General features: G+C 44.2%; 1 protein-coding gene across 13 annotated transcripts in view; it reads right to left on the bottom strand.

The window, feature by feature from the left end:
• GATAD2A (GATA zinc finger domain containing 2A) overlaps positions 1 to 20622 on the bottom strand; it is a 108060-nt gene that overhangs the window by 30622 nt on the left and 56816 nt on the right. For 7 of the 13 annotated variants that reach the window (XM_079116732.1, XM_079116730.1, XM_079116727.1 and 4 more), the window contains 2 exons: positions 14364 to 14484; positions 6717 to 6985 (listed from right to left, as the gene is read on the bottom strand). In XM_079116732.1, the coding sequence (XP_078972858.1) occupies positions 6717 to 6985; positions 14364 to 14408 (314 nt within the window). In that variant the 5' untranslated portion in view covers positions 14409 to 14484. The remainder of the gene's footprint in view (positions 1 to 6716; positions 6986 to 14363; positions 14485 to 20622) is intronic. The other 6 variants (XM_079116737.1, XM_079116736.1, XM_079116729.1 and 3 more) reach the window with 3 other exon arrangements.

The following is a 20622-nucleotide window of genomic DNA, read 5'->3' as shown; positions in this document are numbered from 1 at the left end:
TGGAGGTTCCTTCAAAATACTAGGACTAAAACCACCATATGACCCAACTAAATAATTCCTAAACATTTATCCTGAAGAACTAAAGTCAGGCTGGGTGTGCACGCCTGTACACCCAGTGGCTTAGGAGGGTAAGACAGGAGACTCAAGAGTTCAAAGACAGCCTCAGCAACAGCAAGGCACTAAGCAACTCCATGAGACCCTGTCTCTAAATAAAATACAAAATAGGGCTGGGGATGTGGCTCAGGGGTCAAGAGCCCCCTGAGTTCAATCCTTAATACCCCCACTCAAAAATATTAATGTCAACATACTATAGTAATACATGCATACCCATGTTAATAACAGCACAATTAACAATAGCCAAATTACAGAACCAGCCTAGGAGTCTGTCAACAGATGAGCGGATAAATAAAATGTGGAATATATACACATTGGAATTTTATTCAGACATAAAGAGCAATGAAATTATGTAATTTTGCAGAAAAAAGGATGGAACTCAAGTATTAAGTAAACTCAGAAAGTCAAGGCCATTCATTCGTGGAAGCTAGAGAGAAAAAAGGAAAAATAGGTGGTGGGGGTCGGGGGAATCTCATGAAAACAGAAGACAGACCAATAAAATAGTGGAAAGGGACCCAGGGGAAGGGAAAAGAGAAGGGAAAGGAGAGGTACTGGGCAATGAAACTGACTGAATTATACTATGTTTTTCATATATGTAACAACTCCCACTATCACATACAATAATTATGTTCCTATAAAAATAAATAAAACAAATTATTTTTGGTGCAACACCTTAATTCTTCTGTTATTTTTTAGAGTTATTTTCTTAACAGTTGCTTTAGGGATTGCAACAGAATTTTAATTAGTCACAATCTACTTAAGATTAATATTGCCTTAATTCTAGTGAAATACAGAAACTTCGCTAAAATACTGCTCAATTTCATTCCCCTTTTATTGTACTATTATCATATATATCTATGTATGTATAAACCCAGCAGGTAATTGTATAGGCCCTTTGGTCAGTTTTTAAAGTGTTTAAAAAGTAAGCCTTTTCCATTAACCCACACATTATTTCCAGTGTTCTTTTTCTTCCTGTAGACGAGTTGCCAACACGTCATTTCTCTTCAGCATAAAGAACTGGCAAATGTGCCAGCAACAGTCTCTCTCAATCTTTGTTTATTTGACAATGTTTTATCAACCTTTGTTTCTGAAAGACAGTTTTGCTGAATATTATAAAAGTCTGGGTACACTGGATGTGGTGGTGCATGTTTGTAATCCTAGCAACTTGGGAGATTAAGGCAGGATTACAAATTCAAGACCAGCCTCAGCAACTTAACAAAAACCTGTCTCAAAATAAAAAGTAAAAAGGACAGGGGATGTGACTCAGGGGTTGAAAGCCCTTGGGTTAAATTCCCAATACCCACCCCCCAAAAAAGTCTGGGTTACAAGTCAGGCATGGGAGCTCATGCCTGTAAATCCCAGCAACTTGGTGGTTTAGGCAGGAGGATTTCAAGTTTCAAGTTCAAGGCCAGTCTCAGCAATACAGTGAGACCATGTCTCAAAATAAAACATCAAACCAAAACAAAAAAAGGGACTGGGATGTAGCTCTGTGCAAAAGTGCCCCTGGGTTCAAGTTCCAGTATAAAAAAATAAAATAAAAAAATCCTGGGTCGATGATTTTCTTTTAAATACTTTTAATGTCATTCAGCTCCCTTTTAGTTTCCACTGCCACAAGTTAGAAGTTAGCTGTTCCCTGTATGTGATAACTGGTTTTTGTTTTTTCCTTGTTACTATCAAGATTTTTCTCTTTTTCTTTGGCTTCTACAGTTCCATAGTAATGTGTCCTTGTATAAATCTCTATTTCTGCTACTCAGGATTTGTTGAGCTTCTTGGATAAATTCCTCTTCAAATATGTTTTCTGTCTTGCCCTAAACATAACCAAAGCTAACAGACTCATTGTCCTTCAACACATACCCATCTCCAAGACTGGTCTCCAAGACCAACAAGACCATGGGAGAGATGCTGTCCTTCACTCCAAACTGAACTACTTTCACACCTACAGAGAAGCTACAAGTCCTCAACCTGCATGGGCTAGGCAAAACTTCCTCACCAAGCAGTTGGTAGAGGGTATGGGAATATAGCCCCAGGCCAATTGCCATAGAATCTCACTGATCTCATTGAGAATTTAGCAGTTTTTTAAAATATAAACTCTTCTCAGATTGTTGTATACTTCTGGCTAATTTCCAGAGTGCTAAAGTGATTTTGTTTTGTTGTTGTCACTTCCAACCTGCTTTATCATTGCATTTTTGGAAAGAGTATTTGATAATCTCCTTGCTCAAAATTGGAGTTGTCCTACAATTACTTTCAAATACACAACATATGTTAGGAGCTTAAGTCAGAAAAACTACCAAGTTAGTCAGGTATAGTGGCACACACCTATTGTAATCCCAGCTACATGGAGGCTGAGGCAAGAGGATCACAAGTTTGAGGTCAGCCAAGGCAACATAGTGAGACCCTGTCTCAAAATAAAAACTAACACTGGTTGGTTGGAGCTCAGTCATAGAGTGCCCCTGAGTTCAATTCCAGCACTCCTCCCAACCCCACAAAAAAAGACTGGGAGCATGTCTGGCTTGGTGGCAGAGCACTTGCCTAGTATACACAATAATCCCTAGCACTGGAAAAAGAAAACTACCAAGTTCTCTCTGGAGTGGGGACAACACAACACGGCAGTTGAATCACATCATTTTATCTGCCTCTGCACACTCCAAATCATCCCATATATTATAAATATGTACATACACATATATAAACATATCTCTACCTATACCTCTTGGCAACAATTCACTAGCCACTTTCTTAAAGAAAGGAAAATTCCCTCTCCTAGAAACCATTCAGCCTCTGGTCTTTAAATTGCCCAAATTGGACTGGGGTTGTGGCTCAGTGGTAGAGTGCTTGCCTAGCATGTGTGAGGCACTGGGTTCGATTCTCAGCACAACATAAATATAAATAAATAAAATAAGGTATTGTGCCCCTCTACAACTAAAAAAAATTTTTTAAATAAAATACCCAAATTGGGTCAGAAGATGGGAGTAAGACAGTTTAAATTTTTTTTTTTTTTTAATAAAAATAAAGAAGATGTAGTTTTGAAAAAGCACCAAAGAGAAATTCTAGAAACAGAACAGACAACCTTTGGTATCAGTAGAGGGGTCCGGTTCCAGGACCCCCTGTGGATACCAAAAATCTGAAGTTGTTCAAGAATCCTTTCTTTTTTAAATGTTTTTTAGGTTGTTGATGAACCTTTATTTTATTCATTTATTTATATGCAGTGCTGAGAATTGAACCCAGTGCCTCACACATGCTAGGCAAACACTCTACCACTGAGTCACAACCCCAGCCTGTCAAGTTTCTTATATAAAATTATATAGTAGTATTTGCATAGAACCTATGTACATCCTCCTATATATACTTTAAATCATCTCTAGAATACTTGTGACAACACAATTTAAATGCTATGTAAATGCAAAATAGTTACACTGTTTAGAAAATAATGACAAGAAAAGAAGTCTGTACATCCAAATGCAATACCCCCCTTCCTCCCTTTATTTTTGGTGCTGGGCACTGAACTCAAGGCCTTGTGCATGATAGGAAAGCACTATACCACTAAGCTATACCCATAGTCCCGCACCCAAATATTTGATCTGAGGTTGGTTGACTCTATAGATACAAAACCCATGAAGGACCAACTGCGCTATACAGCAGTAAAAATGAATCACTGCTATATACAACATCACAAGTAAATGTCACAAAGACAATAATGAATGAAAGCAAGAAGACAAAGGGCATATACTATGCAATTCCTACAAAAGCAGAAAAACTATGCTGGTGGGAGTAATCACAACAAAGTGATTACCAGCTGGACATGGTGGTGCATGTTTGTAATCAAAGTGACTCAGGAGGCTGAGGCAGAAGAATCCCAAGTTCAAGGGCAGCCTGGGAAACTCAATGAGACCCTGTCTCAAAAGGTATGGGGGGTGGGGCACCTGGGGACTATAGCTCAGTAGCTCAGTGGTAGAGTGTCCCTGGATTCAATCCCTAGTCTAAGGATGAAGATGAAAGCCAGGTTGAGGTAGGGGAGGGGAGGGGAAAGAAAAGCGATTACTCTTGACAGTGGACACAAGGGAGGCTTCAGGAGTGCCAGCAATGTTCTGTATCTTAATTTGGGTATCTACTTTGTACTATGTTTGCTATATTTCAATTTAATTTAAAAAGATGAAAATTAAATCATCTTGGCATGACAATTTGAAATTGACATGCTGAATCTGGAGTCAAAAGAGTGTCACCCAACCTACACTGTGGTTAAATAGAACTATGTCCTATATGAAATTAACCCTTTGAGAAACCAATGGCACAGCCACAATGTGCTGGAGGGAGACTCCCAAAGGGTCCCCGCAGCCAGACACATCCAACAGAGATTCAAAGATTGATTTCAGTCACTTACTCCAGAATGGATTACAGATTTAGAATGGCTCTGGGCCAGACATGATCCTTGGTTCTCCTTGATTTTGTCAAAACTCACAAACGTACTTTCCCAAAGAACCAGACAAGATGTTCAATGTGGGAACCTGGGGTGGAGGGTATACTAGACTTTACATGAGACATCTTGTTTTGAGTAAAGCTACAGATTGAAAGGGAATTGTCATCAACACTGCCTCAGTGGGCTTCCTGCCTATACTCCAAGTGCCAAGGTTGATGAGTATCACGTACTCGTCACCCCCATCAACCTGCAAAACCCATTTGACCAGTGAAGGAATTCGGACTAAGGTCATCCACCAAGGAACAGACAGCATGGCTCGAACTCAGTTCTACCTGCTAGCATCCAGAGCTGGGTCATTTCCCTGTTCTCACACTGCTACACAAATCTCCTGCAGTGTCTCTAGTGCTCCAGGATCCTTGCCCCCTTCCTGGGCTGATCTCTGTTCCTTGCATCCTCATATACTTTATATATCTAAGAAAAGCACACAGACCAACTTTAGTTAACAACATCGTATTTTCTAAATGACTTCAGTTTGGAAGTTAATGGCTCAGTGGGGAAAGGAACCAAGAGGCTCAGAGGACCAGCATAGTCCAGAAAGATCTGGGTTGGATTCCCAACTATGAGCTCCTTTGACAGTTACTCTCCCTCACATTTCATGGACCTGCTCTGCAGAGAAGCATGGTAATTAAGGGAGAAAATGCAGACCAAGAACAAGAGGAACCCAGAAGCTCCCCATGGACATGACCTCCTGCCTTCTCATACCCTGACTCCAAACCCACCCCTGGCTGCTCATCCATCTGAAAACAGACCATGTCAAAGTGAGGGTAAGTAGTTTTGAACCATTCATTCATTCATCATCTTTTTATTCCCAGAACTGAAAATGAAGTCCTGGGTTAGAAGGGGGATTGCAGAAAGCAGAGTCAGAAAAGCCTTTTCTAGAACAATGCATGTCCCTGTAGTTGAAATGCTTTCCCAACAGGAAGGGGTGTTCGATTTTCCCACTTATCTCAAGTAGATATGTATTCTAAAAGCCAAGAGACACCAGGCCAATCTCCGAAGCTCTTAGGATCCCAACTCTCTGGGCTCCAAAATGGATTTAGCACAAAGATTATAGGCTGGGAACCCTATGTCAGTCAACACTGATGGGGAAGGTGAGAGAGGTATGAGTTTCTCCTACTCTGCAATGGTCATCCCTGGGCAAACAAATGAGGAAAAACAGGCCTTTCACAGGGGAAGGATTTTGGTGGGCAATAAGGGAAGATGAGCCAATAGTCACAGAGGAACCTGTCGAAGGACTACAGCCTAGAGGCTGAGCCCTCAGTGGGTATCTGAGTGTGAACATTCTGAAGAGCTTCGAGGGGAGGGGGTGATAAAGAATCAGATGTGGGCTGGGGGTATAGCTTAGTTGACAAAGTGCTTGCTTAGTAAGCACAAGGCCCTGAGTTCAATCCCCAGCACCGCCAAAAAAAAAAAAAAAAGAAAAGAAAAAAGATGCTGGGTGTGAAACCTCTTTATGGGGGGGAAAAAAGGGAGGTTTTCTAATGAAGAAAAGGGGAGTCTGAGTTTTTTTAAGTTTTTACTTTTAAGTGCCTCACAAAAGCTGACCATCAGGCAAAGTCATCCCTGACATAATTAGTGATGACTAAAGAGGAACCAAACAATAAGCTGAACTAAGGGGTCACCATAACGAGTGAGAGGACCCTTCCTCTGATGAGCAGAACCCTAAGCAGGGCTCCCAACTCCAACACCAAGTGATTAAGGCAGGATGTAGAATCCCTAGCCTCCTGACCCACAGATCTGTAAAGCAGGGAGACAAAACCAAATGAAAAACTCAAGTCTTCCTATAAACCAAAAGCACTGAGTTGATTGATATGACACATAAACATGTTTAATAAAGATATGCAGACAGTAAGGAATCTGACAGGGATAACACCCTCCTCCTCCTCCTCCTCCTGTGAGACCCACACCCCATTCCCCAGGACCCAAGACCCCAGAAGGGAGGTTCCTTGGCCGGGATGGCACAGTTGTCAGTGAAGTGATGTCAGCAGTGGAGCCTATAGATACACGCACGACAAATCAGCAAAGGTGCTTCCTCCAAGCCTGCTGGGGTCCTGGAGTACGGTTCACCTCTGCCTCTCCATTGAATTTCTCTTTGGCTCCAGCCCAACCCAGCAGGTCTCCCACTTACCTGTGTGAGGTACGCATATCCACTGGCCCGTCGCTCACCAGTCCATCACCTCTGCTCATCACCGTGGCTTCTGCTGCCCTCAGCAATCCTTGGGCTGGACCTGCTCCTGGCTCAGGTGTCACCCTTGTATCTCCATCAGAGTTTAAGTCTGAAGCTGATGATCCTCTCTCCATTTTCATTTTCTTGCTCTCCACATCATCCTCTATAGGGTCCAGTTCAAGAGCTCGTTTCTGACTTCGTGTTCGGCATGCTTCCTCAGTCATTCTGAACTTTGAGGGGAGGAGAAGACACAGCATTTTAACTGGGCACAAGGAAATTACTACCTTTTAAAAACTTTTCAGGGTGTTGACTTTGACTGTATTCCTTGCTGTATGGTGATGGCAGAAGTAGGTACAACATACAAGTGCAGGTCCACCAAAAGCATCTCCAGGACATTTCTTTATAGTCTTGGGGAGCCAAGTTCTATGTCAACCCATCAGGGCTAGAAACCTGTGAAGCACTGAACAAACACAATGGCTGGGGGCTGCTTATCAAATAGGAATTCTGTGTATTCCAGAATCAAGAGCAAATACACGGAAACTTTTCTAGATGGAAAATGAAGATCTAAGGGATTGTGAGCATCTGCACATGTGGAAACTAGGAAGGGGGTAATCACACTGTCCAAGAAGCAAGGTCAGGCCAGCCCAATCCTTCACTAAAGTGAATGGTTGACCCTTGCTTCTTCCCTTCAGTGAGGGGAGGTCTCCTCACTCCCTGCTCACCTCCAGGAGACAGGGAATGAGGGTGACATTTAACCCTTTAGTTGCCAGTATGGTACACTCTAAGGAGAATGAGGCCTGGCCTATCAATGTGCCACCACCCTGTACCTGCAGCACACACATATCTTGATTTAAAGAAGAAAGAAAAGAAGGGAAAAATAGCTGAGTCAGTTTTTGATCCCATGACATCATTGGGCTCCACATGACCCTTCCCAGGATTCAGTCTGAGAGACAAAGCACTTTCCAGAAAACCAGTCTGAACCGGTTCCAGACAACAAGCTGAAGTGCTGTTAACCCTCACAGAGACAGGATGGAGGACAGCGCAGCATGCCTGTCTGCAGGGAGGCAGCAGGCATTCCACAGCAGGATCCAGAATACGGGCACTTTTAAAGGGGCCACTCTAAGCTCAGGTCAGACTTTGATGTGTGAACAGGTCAAGGGCAACAAGACTTGAGAAAGTTCAGGTCTTAAGAACTACTCCAGAGTTTACAAGGGGACAAGAAAGAAATAAGCTGCTGAGCTCTCGTACAATTTGCCATGTCACAGTTTTCCATGGACAGTTAGCACCCATGTGTATGAGCCCCACAGAAAAACCTGGCTCACACCTTTGGCATGCTATATACTGAAGCCTTTGATTCTATTCGTGCTCTCGAAGGAGAGTACCCACCTTCCCAGTGCCTCAATTTCCTTATTGGCAAACACTCTGGGGAGGTTTGTCTCAGGCAGCACTGGGTAGATCCAGTCCCAGAAACCACCTTCTGGGAGGCTGGGGGCAGAATGGTAACGAAAGGGTCCCATAAGTACATACAGAACTCAATCCTGAAATGACTCACTTGCCACCTTTTTAAAGGAGCTGACTTCACAAGTGAGCAATAGAGAAGGGCCCTGCCCAAATGAGCCCTTTCGTGGGCTTATACTGAAAGGAAAAAGTGACAGCTGCTTCATGCTCCTGGAACCGGAGAGAGTAGACTGTCTGCACAGACTAGGCTAGCTGGGCACAGCCAGCCCATTCAAAAGGGTCAAAGTAAATAGATCTCCCAGCCAGGGCATCCTCGGGTTCTCCTCATAGGTCTCAGGAGGCTCTGTGTTCCCATCCCCATATTGATGGAAGAGGGTAAGACCTAACAACTCTCTCAGCACCACTCAGATGCCATAGTTTAGCCCTAACATGACCTAGACTAGGGGATGGCAGTTGGGTCCCAAACCTGAATGACTTGAGCTTTCAGACTTTGGCCTCACTTGCCCTCCCAGCCCCTCCTGCAATTCCAGCCTACACCTACCACACATCCCACACCAAATGCTGGTCCTCCGCTGCCTTCAGCTTGCCTGCTCTGTGCCCTATTTCTCTAATCCAGGCCAGCTGCCCTTCCAACTCCTCCTACCTCAGAACTCCTTCTAAAGTTATATGACTTCTGCCCTTCCACCAATACTCCTTGACTACAAATTCTGTCAGACCTGCTCACTGACAATCTGTGTGTTCTTTCTTCCCATGAACCCCAGACAAGTCTCTGCTCTCTGAATGTCAGTTACCCCTCCTTACTGTGAGCGGAATGGGACATCTCCCGTTTAAGCACTGCCCAAAGTGAGAGCTTCTCAAACATTCTGGAACTGGATGAGAGGAGAGTTTCTGATAGCTACCTTGGATAGCAGGTACATGTACTCCAAAGCAAAGACCAGGGAGCAGACTGTCTAGTGAAAGATGAGGGGAAACCAGGACTTCAGCCAAGAAGGGCTCCACTGAGCCAGGCACAATAGTACACACCAGTAACCCAATAACTCAGGAGGCTGGGTTGCAAGTTCAAGGCCAGTCTCAGAAACTTAGTGAGACTCTACCCTGAAAATAAAACATAAAAAGAGCTGGGATATAGCTCAGTGGCAGAGGGTCCCTAGGTTCAATTCCAGTACCAAAGGGTCAGGGGGAGGCCCATTGAGGTTAGAAGATTCTGCCACTTAAGGGTGAAGTTCCAGTTGGGGATGTGAGGATGTGGGGGATGTGGCTCAGTGGTTAAACAAAACAAACAAACAAAACAAAAAACAGGTCTGGTCTGGTGCCTATAAGGGTTGGGGGTGGGCAGAGAGATGGATGAGGAAAATGCAAACACACCATATGACACTGACCCTTCTGGATGACTCACAAACACCCCTGACCCCAAGCTTCCCCACACAGGATCTTATAAGATCTTATCTTATATTCTGTTCCATGAAGCTCATCAAAACCCAAGACCAGGGCTCCTGGGCTGGGATTTAAACATACATACAGTTTAAAAAAAAAAAAGTTGCCGAGCTCAGTGGCATACACCTATAATCCCAGTGGCTAGGGAGGCTGAGGCAGTAAGATATTAAGTTCAAAGCCAGCCTCAGCAAAAGTGAGGTGCTAATAAGAAATTCAGACAGACCCTGTCTCCAAATAAAGAATACAAAATAGGGCTGGAGAGGTTGTTCAGTGGTTGAGTGCCCCCGAGTTCAGTCCCTGGTGCCCCCAAAAAATAAATATATAAATAAACCCAAGAACCTGCTTGAAGTCCTCCCAATTAGTCCACTTCACCAGATGGTGTCACTGTTAGTATAAGAGGTCAGGGAAGAGCAGACCCACCCCAACACTGAGTTCTGGGATCAGTGTCTCCAGCAGAGGAACACCCCAGCATGTGCTTAGTGTGCAGTGTCTGGGTGGTTCACTTTGAAGCCAAATCCAGGCCCAGAGTTGATGGTTAGCTTCACAGCTCGTGCATGTCTTGGACCTCTAAGATGCAGGTCACTGGGTGGGGAGGGGGCCCATCCTGCAGATGTCTCAGTGGGCTCTGACCTCCCCCCAGACTTGCACCACCTTCATAGTCATGTCCTTAAAGCAGACCCTGCTACTGGCCAATTCCTGGCCACCACAGTGCTTGTGGTCCTGGGGATGGGCTATGTTCACAAGGTAAGTTTCCTTCTTCCTCAGGGCAAATAGAACCAATGCCCCCAGCAAACCAGGGCTGGTAGCCACTACACTGCAGGAACAGACTGCAGGGCTGGTAGCCACTACACTGCAGGAACAGACACATTTGATAGCCACAAAGTTGTCAGAAGAAACCAGTTTTGATGGCTGATGCCTATATAGGCAGAAATCCCAACAGAAGCATGCCCACTTTAATGGTCAGGGCCCTAAGGCTGCCAGGTTCACTTATCAGTCCCTATTTCTCACTTCAAATACCCCAACTCCAAGCCTCAGGCCTACAAAGCAAGCAATATCAGTAATGCTAAGATGGACCTGATGAATCATCCTCTAGCTCCCCTGGACTAGCAGGTAGGTGGGGACATAAGCCCAGGTATCCCTCAATCCGGGGTCAAGGAGGGCAGACTCCAGTAGCCCTAAGGGCCTTACATAGACCCAGCCATGAGGACCTTGGCCAGCCCAGAGTAAGAGGGCCACTGGGGCCTCAACAATCCACAGATGGTGGTGCTTTACCACGAGTGCAAGTTCAATAATCTCTATTCCATGCTGCTTTGTTTTAGTAAAATGACACTATCCAACTGGTCTGAGAACCTCAGACAGAAAACGTTCTAAAACAACTGCAAGAGACTAAATGATGCTGTTAATGAGAACCAGAAAATTTTTCGTTTATTAAAAAAAATTTTTTTAGTTGTAGCTGGACAGAATGCCTTTATTTGTTTACTTTTATGTGGTGCTAAGGATCAAACCCAGTGCCTCACACATGCTAGACAAGTGCTCTGCCACTGAGCAGGAACTGTGGAAACCCAGGGCCTCACACATGCCAGGCAAGCGCTCCATCACTGAGCTACAATTCCAAACCCATAGGTAGTATTATTAATAACACCTCAAGGGTTGGGCTCTGATTTATTTCTGTTTATATTTTTAATTATCAAGAGACATTTATACCTCAGCACCACAGTCCCAGCCCAGGAACCAAACTTTTTAAAGAGGACTCAAGAAACAAAGAACCCAGGACAAGCACACCAGGACAGTCAGAAAGAAAGAAAGAGAGAGAGAGACAGACAGACAGACAGACACTCCTCTCTCTGTGTCTGTCTGCCTCTCTCTTTTTTTTCCTGGTACTATGGACTGAACCCAGAGACGCTTAACCACTAAGCCACATCCCTAGCCCTTTTCATTTTTTATTTTGAGACAGGATCTCACCTAGTTGCTTAGGGCCTCACTAAGTTGCTAAGACTGAATTTGAACTCATGAGCCTCCTGCCTCAGCCTTCTGAGTCCCAGGATTACAGGCGTGTACCACAGCACTGTGGTTAGTAAATGTCTCTTGATAATTAAAAAAATAAACAGAAACAAATCAGAGCCCAACCCTTGAGGTGTTATTAATAATACTACCTATGGGTTTGGAATTGTGGCTCAGTAATGGAGCGCTTGCCTGGCATGTGTGAAGCCCTGGGTTTAATCCTCAGCATTACATATAAATAAATAAAATAAAAGATCCATTGACAACTTTAAAAAAAAGTTAAAAAAAATACTATCTGTACTATAATATGGTATTTATATTGTACTAATATTCTACAGGCTGAGTATCACTTATCTAAAATACTTGAGAAGCGTTTCACATTTGAGTTTTTCAGATTTTGGAATGTTTGTATAGACCTTACCAAATGAGTATCTCTAATCAGAAAATCTGAAACTTGAAACACTCCAAAATCCAAATTTTTTCCAGCATCATGTCAGTACTCAAAAAAGAGTTTAGAAACATTTCTGATAAGGGATGCTCAACTTGTTCAAGTAATACTAATATAATATTCATATTCCAAACATGAAAAAAATGAGATTTGGTCATAAGTGGGTTAAAGGATGTGGTAGAGGGACAGAACTCATGTTTTGAAAAGTAGATCTGTCTGGGGTTGGAGGGGAATAGTGAAGTAACCAAGAGTGTCAGGTAACAGTGCTGTAGGGACATAAAAAGCACAGGGTAGTCACAGCATGCAAAGGAGCAGGGAGCTCAGAGAGAAGACAGCATCAGAACTCAGTTTTGAAAGGAGACACGCCCCCAAGTGGAGTGCCCACAGGAGGCACATGCTAGTGCCCTTTAGTTCCCACTGGTCAGAGGCAAAGTTGGAGGACAAGGTATAGGAAGGTGCTGAGCTCACAGTGCCACCATGATGACAGTGGGATCTGGGAAGACAGGAGGGTTCCAATTTGTTCTAGTGGATCATGTGGCTGGTGTAGTCAGGGTGGGAGGACCAAGGAGAACCGAGGGTGGGGGGAGTTCCCAGCACTTTATGTCTCAGACCTGGATGGGGACAGCAACGGGGACGCAGGCTGAATGAATGCTGGGTGTACTCTGAAGACCTGTCAAAAGCTGGATGAGAGGGGAGGGGTTTGCTTTGTTTGGTTTGATTTTGCATGAGCAACCAAGACGGGATTACTTTTCTGAGATGGGGAAGGATGGTCAACAGTGCATTTAGACACAAGGAGTCCTGTACACAGGGGCAGCCACTGGCCTCAGGGCAGCTAGGGACACCTTTTCCTGCCAGGAAGGAAGAAGGGTCTATGAATCAAATGGCACTGGGTCAATGACAGGGACCAGGCACCATTCTCACTAGCACTGGGCCAACCCAAACTTGAACAGTATAAGTACATACAGGAACAATCTACTCTCCCCACTGCAACGCAGTTTGAGGAAGCTAAATCCCCTCTGGTGGCTCCCTATATTTTAAGTCAAACTCAGGTGTCTCAATGTAGCCTAAAAGTACCTGGGGAGGGAGAAGACAGCTAAGTCTTGTTTTGATGCTGTGTTTCATATATCCTCCTAAGCAGAAGAGATACCTCAATCTGTCTCAGTGGGCCTGAGTCACTTCTTCACACACATCTCTAGGTGAAAGAGTGGCTGGGATTCATTCTAGAGGAACTCAAACCAAAAATGCCAGCTCTCAACTTTTAAACAACTTCAAACCTCATTAAGGATTAGTACAAGGAATACAATTTAACTCAGGAGATAGAAAAATGTTCCAAGCAGTCAACCTCCATAACCAGAAATAGCACAGAAGAGAGAGGAAGCCTCAGCTCTGCCTTGTACCCAGGGCTGGCTGCAGGAAGTTGAGTCTCAGTTTCCCCATCCTTACATCACTGACATGCAATATAAGAGACATGGAATGATGCTGAAAACAGCTTGAAGGAGAAAGATCAAGTTGCACAAGAGTACAGTAGCACCCACATGATTTTAAAAATGGTTATCAATGCTAGGTCTGGTGATGCACACCTATAATACCAGCAACTTGGGAGGCTGATGCAGGAGGATCTCAAGTTTGAGGCTAGCTGGTCAACTTAGACTTTGTCTCAAAATAAAAGAAAAAAGGACTGGGGATGTAGCTCAATGGGAAAGTACCCCTGAGTTCAGTCTTCAGTATAATAAAATAAAATATGAATCATCTATAGGGAAAGAAAACAAAGAAATGTTACTCAAATCAAAACTGAAAGGAACTGGACCAAAATCAGCCAAAGACTATCTCTGACAGGTGGGTTATTAAGGAACTTTCACTTTCTATAGTAAACATTTCTGTACTGTCTAAATTCTTTTAACAGTGACTATGCATCAGTCTTGTACATTAAAAAAAAAAAAAAAAAAATTCAATGATTAAAAAGGAAAACCTGGCTGGGCACAGTGGCACATGCCTATAATCCCAGTGGCTGGGAGGCTAAGGCAGGAGGATGGTGAGTTCAAAGGTAGCCTCAGCAAAAGTGAGGGGCTAAGCGACTCAGTAACTGAATGCCCTTGAGTTCAATCCCCGGTACCAAAAAGAAAGGGAAAACCAGGGGCTGGAGGTGTAGCTCAGTGGTAGAGCACTTGCATAATATGGGGGAGACCCTGGGTTCCATCCCCAGAACGAATGATGGGAGGGAGGGAGGAAGGAAGAAAAAGAAATCTAGATAAAATAACACCACCAACCTGCTCAAAGTTCAAGTATAAGCCAAAGGATGGGGTAAGTGGCATCCAGACTGGAGGGAGGAGAGAGCTAGGAGCAGAGACAGGGTTGGGGACGGAGGCCAGTTCCTTCAACAGTTAGGACCTAGGAAGGACACAAGGTGAACATATCATCTTCAGCATTTCAGGAGAGGCCCCTGCCCCTTTTCCATTGTTTATTGGAAACATCTATACAGCTTAAAAAACCCATTGTGTGGGCCATTTACCAGAGACTCTCAAATTTTAAAACAGTAAATCCAACCCCTCAGCTCATCTGCACAGTAGATGCACTAGCCTCTCTGCGTGGTCACCACAATAACTACCAGGACAGTGACCCTCATCAAGGCACTGATGGGGACAACAGCAAATATGCCCACATCATTCAGCAGTTTCATCTCTCCTGGCTTGCTGCTAAACTCTTCAATAGCAGAAGTTTCTCTTTTCCAATCATCATTTGCCTTCATTTTCAGTGAGCAGCACACAGTATGGGCTCAGTATGCACTACTGAGTTGAGCCTACATTTCTGTAAATTAGCCTTGCAAAGTCTATGGTTCCTGGGATGCCCTGTAGCAAAGCCAACAAGTCAAGTACCTTCATGAAAAACTCCAGCACTCTGACTTCAGAAGGCATGTGGTGTGGACTGAGACACTGCCTCCAGAAGAGATCAGGGCAGGAACAGGAGAGATGTTCCAGGCAGGGGAACGGCATGAGCCAAGCTGCTAAGCAGGGAGGTCTCATGACCAGGAAGGAGGTCCTGTGAGTCCTGTGCTAAAGGTTTTCACAAAAAGAGAAGACGACTTACTACTCACTAAGTGAAGCTGGATTATAACCTTAGTGGCTGTGAAACTAAAGACACACCAGAAATACAGGCGTTTTTGTTCTTATACATATCAGGATGGGCTCCTCATTCAGTGGTATGACTAGACGACCCCTGGGCCTTCAAGGACCCTAAACTGAGAAGATGCCAGAAAGAGAACCTCCCTTGCAATGGTTCTAGAACATGACAAGCAGTGGGGAGGTACACATTGCCTTGTGCCAAATGCTTCTCGTGCATACCAGGGATGACAGTTGCCACTCACTGAGAGACTCCATGAGCTCAAGACAGGCTTGTGTGCTCCTCAACAAGGTAAAGAAAATCAAAATCTAGCTGACCTAGATCTGAAATCCAGGCCCAACCCCTTCTCTTTCTACCTCAATACTCTGGGCAACCTGCCCACGGCAACACCTTCCACCAAATGATTCAAAAAGTCTTTGGTTAACCACATTTAATTGCCTGTTTTCATCTGAAATGAACGGGCAAACGGTGGGGCTCAAGTGATGCATGCACATGCCAGTGTAGGACGACAATGGAGCACCCATCCTTAGATGCCTCCGTAGCAGCCATGCTGGACAAAATGAACACTTGCCCTGCCCCAGGCCAAAGAAGCCTCCGCAGCCATAAAGTACAAGCTCCCCTACCCCACTGACAAAGTATTCAGGATAACACTGCTACCCATCATGTATGACTGTCAACATCCCTGGAAGAGTGCCAGGCACACACCAGGGAAATGGCAAACATTTAATGCATTAGCAGATTTAAGTTTCAGAGAGGAGCTCTATGAGTGAGGTGACAAGACTGAACCCCTTAGATCTCCCTTTCAACTTGGATCTCCCAATCCAAGTTTATTGCTCTTTGTTGTTAACAGGAATATGGAGTCTTCTTCCTAAAATGAAGTTTTGCCTTAAAAAGGGCAACTCCTAACACCAACTGAGCCTTTACCCCACAAATGATACTCACACCACCTACTATATGAGCAATACTACCCAAGAGTGAGCCCACACCTTATGGTGTTTGCTTTCAAAGCACAGTAAGTTCTGCTGTATCACAGCATATATATAATGTTCCTTAAATCATCGCAAAATGTGAGATCAGGCGTTAAAAATGAAGGGCTTACGGGAATAATGGGGCTAAGGGCACAACTCTACAAAATTTCATTCAAAACACAAAAAAGTTAGAGATCTGATAAATGTGGGTACACAGGAAGTGCGCTTGTACACATATGCAATGGCTAAGAAACACACAAATGTCATACAAAGTCTGACCTCTCACCTTGGAAAGACTAGGTACTTGTGACCTGGTGGAATACAAGTTACTGTAACCTTACCATGAACTACTAAAAGAAGCCTGTCCAACCACAGTAGGGGACAGGAGTGGCTATAACACTCAAGGCCAGAAAGGAACTTGGTGTACATCTGCTGTGTGGGCACTTTGATTTTGTGTACCAGTAAGCATCCTGTTTAGCTGAGATCAGTTTTCTGGATTCCCCTAGAGAAAGAGAACCCAACTTTTTCTAAAGGGAGACCACCCAAAAACTGGCTTCTGGGGACCATTCAACCTCTTCACGTGAGTCCCCATGGTTCATATAATGCATACCTGAATGGGTGCATCTATGTCCCAATAAAAATTTATCAAATGCACCATCATTCCACAGACCACAGTTCCCAATCTCAGCCTGTGTGTCTCCTGGACAAAACCACATACAATATTTGCGCCATGCTCCAACTCTTCCCTAATGTATCAATAATGCTGGAATAGATCTGTTTTTCCTAAACAAGCCTAATGGCAGAACTGACAGGACTCAAATAAGTAAATTCAATTTGAGCCCAGGCCTGAAGGTTAACTCTTTTTTAAAAGTATTTTTTAATGCTTACAGACCTTTATTTTATTCATTTATTTACATGTGGTGCTGAGAATCTAATCCAGTGGGCAAGTACTCTACCACTGAGCCACAACCCCAGCCCCAAGTTAACTCTTTTGACAAGTCAAAAGAACTTCTATTTCAAAAAATAACAATTGCAGACAGGATAGTTTGCTGCTGGGTCAGTTTTATGCTATCCTAAAAGCCTTACACATTTGGAACTCTCAAAATAAATAGGCCCCTCATAGAAGGAGAGTTTATGTGCTATAAACTTGATTACTCCGGTAGACAAAACTTTAACCCAGTTACAGAACAAGTGCTTCTTCGGTGGTGGGTGCCCAATGTCAAGGCCAAAGCCCTAAGGAAAAGCACAGAAGCTGTGAGGGACTGAGGGGTACATGCCTAGTGGGGATATTGTGAGTGGCAAAGGAGAAGTCCTGCTGAGGATGGGGTGGAAAGTGTGACCCAAACACACTAAGGTTGAGTGTCCGGAGGCCTATGCGTCCCTATGGATCCCATGTGGTGGGTTGAACTACAGGGCATGGGTTCACCAGGTAACAAGGACTGGTATTCATGAACCTCAAGGATGGTAGAGAGGGACTGTCTATACCAGGAAACCCTGAGAAAGATGTTTTACTAAGTGGAGTGGAGGGACATCCAGGAGGCAGAGTCCACACTACTCTTCTGGACCCTGCTCTGTGCTGCCCATGACTTTCCCACTGCAGGGGCAGATTCTGAGCAGACAGACATTCCTGTGTTCTATCTAAGGAAAGGACAGAGATCCCAGAACAAAGTCACTGGGCAGCTAAAGGTCAGTACTTGGTACATTTCAGCAAAAGCTACAGTTCCACATCTCAGCCTCAGTCCCAGAGGAACTGTTAGGACCTAACCAGGTGCAGGCTCCAACTGGTCAGCACCTTGGTCCTTCAATTCTGCCAACAGTCTCATGAATACTAAGACTGGTCAATGGGCACATCACTTCACCCTCAGTCTGGTGGCATCCTGTCCAGCTCACTTTGGGGCTGCCTGGATTGAGAACTGGATATGGGTTTTCTCTTTTGCTTAAAGTTGAGAATGGCCAACAGAGCCACCAGGTAGATGACCACTTTATACAGAGAGAGATGGGAACAACAAATTCTTCTGTCTTGTGGAAGGGGCTTAGCTGCTCTTTCAAAGGCTTCTCACAAGGTGGGCAGTGTCACCATTAGCCTTCCAGAGACAGAGCAAGGTTCTCAGGGCCTGAGCAGGGGGCCCTTGGCCAAACTATGCTGTGGTTCCCAGGAAGCCACAGGCAGCAAAAGAGGAAAAAGGAAAAGGAATAACCAAGTACCTGTGACTTAAGAGCATCTGAACCTTCAGAAAAGACACTTGTCAAGAGACACTGGACACAGAAAATAGTCTGGCAACACAGACACCTTCCCACCCCCTTAAACTATAGCACTCTGGAGGAATTACACATGGAGAAATCCTGCCCCCCAAAGCCTAAAACATACACATAGGCTGTGTGCTTGTACTCATTCAAATCTCCCCCATGCCTGTCTCTCACACACACACTTTTCATCCCCTCCCCCACCTCTCAACTCTTGCCCAAATAGCTCAGAAAAGGTCTCTTTTTTCCTGTATTTAACTCAAAGCAAAAGTTCTTGCAAGTGATCAGTGTCCACACAGCTACTGCCCTATCTGTCTCAAGAATAAGGTAAACTACTAAGGTTGGAAATAAGACCAGGTACAAGGGCCAGAATAACCAACTTGTGAAGAACATGAAGGAGCCCAGAGCCCTGAGAGTCTCCCACCACATTCCCGCCCACCTCCTCCACTACAACCTACTCTTCCTCATTCTGGGTGAGAGCAGCAAGGCATTTTCAAATCACTAACACTAAGACCTCATTCACGGCTAGCACTTCATGCTGAAAATACATGGTAATTTCAATATCCAGACAAGTCAAAGAAATGGCTATTGTGTGCCTCTATGGACAATGCATGAATTCAAAAGGAAACTTCCTCAGCATTAGGAGTTGGTCAGCTACTAAATGCCTGGGACATGCTTTCTCCTAGTTCACAGCTTCCCTGGTTTGACATGGACTGCTGTCAGGCTCCTCAACCCAGCCAATTCCAACAAGTACTCATCCTGCACCAGATGATAACTGGAAGAAATTAGTGATACCTCTCCTCTGTGGAGGTAGGAGGAGGACGACCTTGGGGTCCTGACCCTTGAGGGAGCACAGAATTAAGAGATGTGAGTTATCTGGTTACAAGACAATGCTGGAAAAGGAGTACACCATCCTGATCCAAATGAAATGAGAAAAAAAAAAAATCTATAAATTCCTCATTTGAGTGGGACCTCAAATTCAAACTGTAGAGATGGAAGGAGGAAGAAGGTAACAGAAAAGGTGACATGACAAATATATATATATATGTGTATAAATATATATATATATATATATATATATATACACACATATGGGAATAATTAAAACCTGTTTCCTAAAAAGTAGATGAAGGCAAATAAAAGAAGATTCAGCTGGGTGAGGTGGCTCACACATCTAATTCCAGTGGCTCAGGAGGCTGAGGCAGGAGGATCATGAGTTCAAAGCCAGCCTCAGCAAAAAGTGAGGCACTAAGCAACTCAGTGAGACTGTCTGAATAAAATACAAAATACAGCTAGAGATATGGCTCGGTGGTCGAGTAACCCCGAGTTTGATTCCCAGTTCTCCCCACTTCACAAAAAAAAAAAAAAAAAAAAAAAAAAAAAGATTCAGACTTTTTAACAACTGTATTTTAAATGTAACAAGATAGCTTAAAAACAGAGAGGCTACTCCCATGTATTCAGTGTGAGAGTGAGAGGGTCACAATGAAAATGGGCCTCCTAGGAGGTTTATAGCCCTGAAAGAATCCAGGGATAGGGAAGGAAGAATCCCAACTGTCCCTCTAACTCTACCCGTAGAGCTCATACCACAGTCTGCTTTTCTTTTCTTTTCCTCCCTTTCCTTCCCCTCCTTCCCTCCCCCCTCTTTTTTTGGGGGGGAGGCAGTACTGGGGATTGAACCCAGGACCTGTATTTACCATGCAAGCATTTTACCATTGAGCTACATTCCCAGCCCAGAACACATTCCAAAAAGACATGAACACATACAATTTAAATGAAATGCCTCAGGCTGGGGGTCAGGCACAGTTGTAGAGTGCTTGTGTTAGCATACAAGGCCCTGGGTTCCATCTCCAGGACCACAAAAATAAATAAATGAAGAATCTCTCCCCTCATACCACTGAACCCATAAATTCAAGCACTGATGCTGGGGGTGAGGGTACAACAGTCCTGGCAAGAGTTTTCTATCTAATCTTTCCAAGAATAGACACTGTTTATAAGTGTGTCAGATACAAGTGTTGGGGGAGAGGTTAGATCCAGGAGCATCTCAGTTGCTGCCTCCTAACAGAGGGCACTTGTGACAACCCAGGTGTATCCCCACCTGGGTTGATAGCTAAATGATGGCTCTCCAACTACAACAGTAATGATCTGCCCAATGTACATTCATTCCTGTCACCAAACACTGTTTCATCTTCTGTCCTTG

Source organism: Sciurus vulgaris, assembly GCF_902686455.1.
Source record: "Sciurus vulgaris genome assembly, chromosome: 16".
NCBI classification, from domain to species: domain Eukaryota; kingdom Metazoa; phylum Chordata; class Mammalia; order Rodentia; family Sciuridae; genus Sciurus; species Sciurus vulgaris.
The sequence above is the reverse complement of the archived record's forward strand: the minus strand, read 5'-3'. Positions and strand labels throughout refer to the sequence as shown.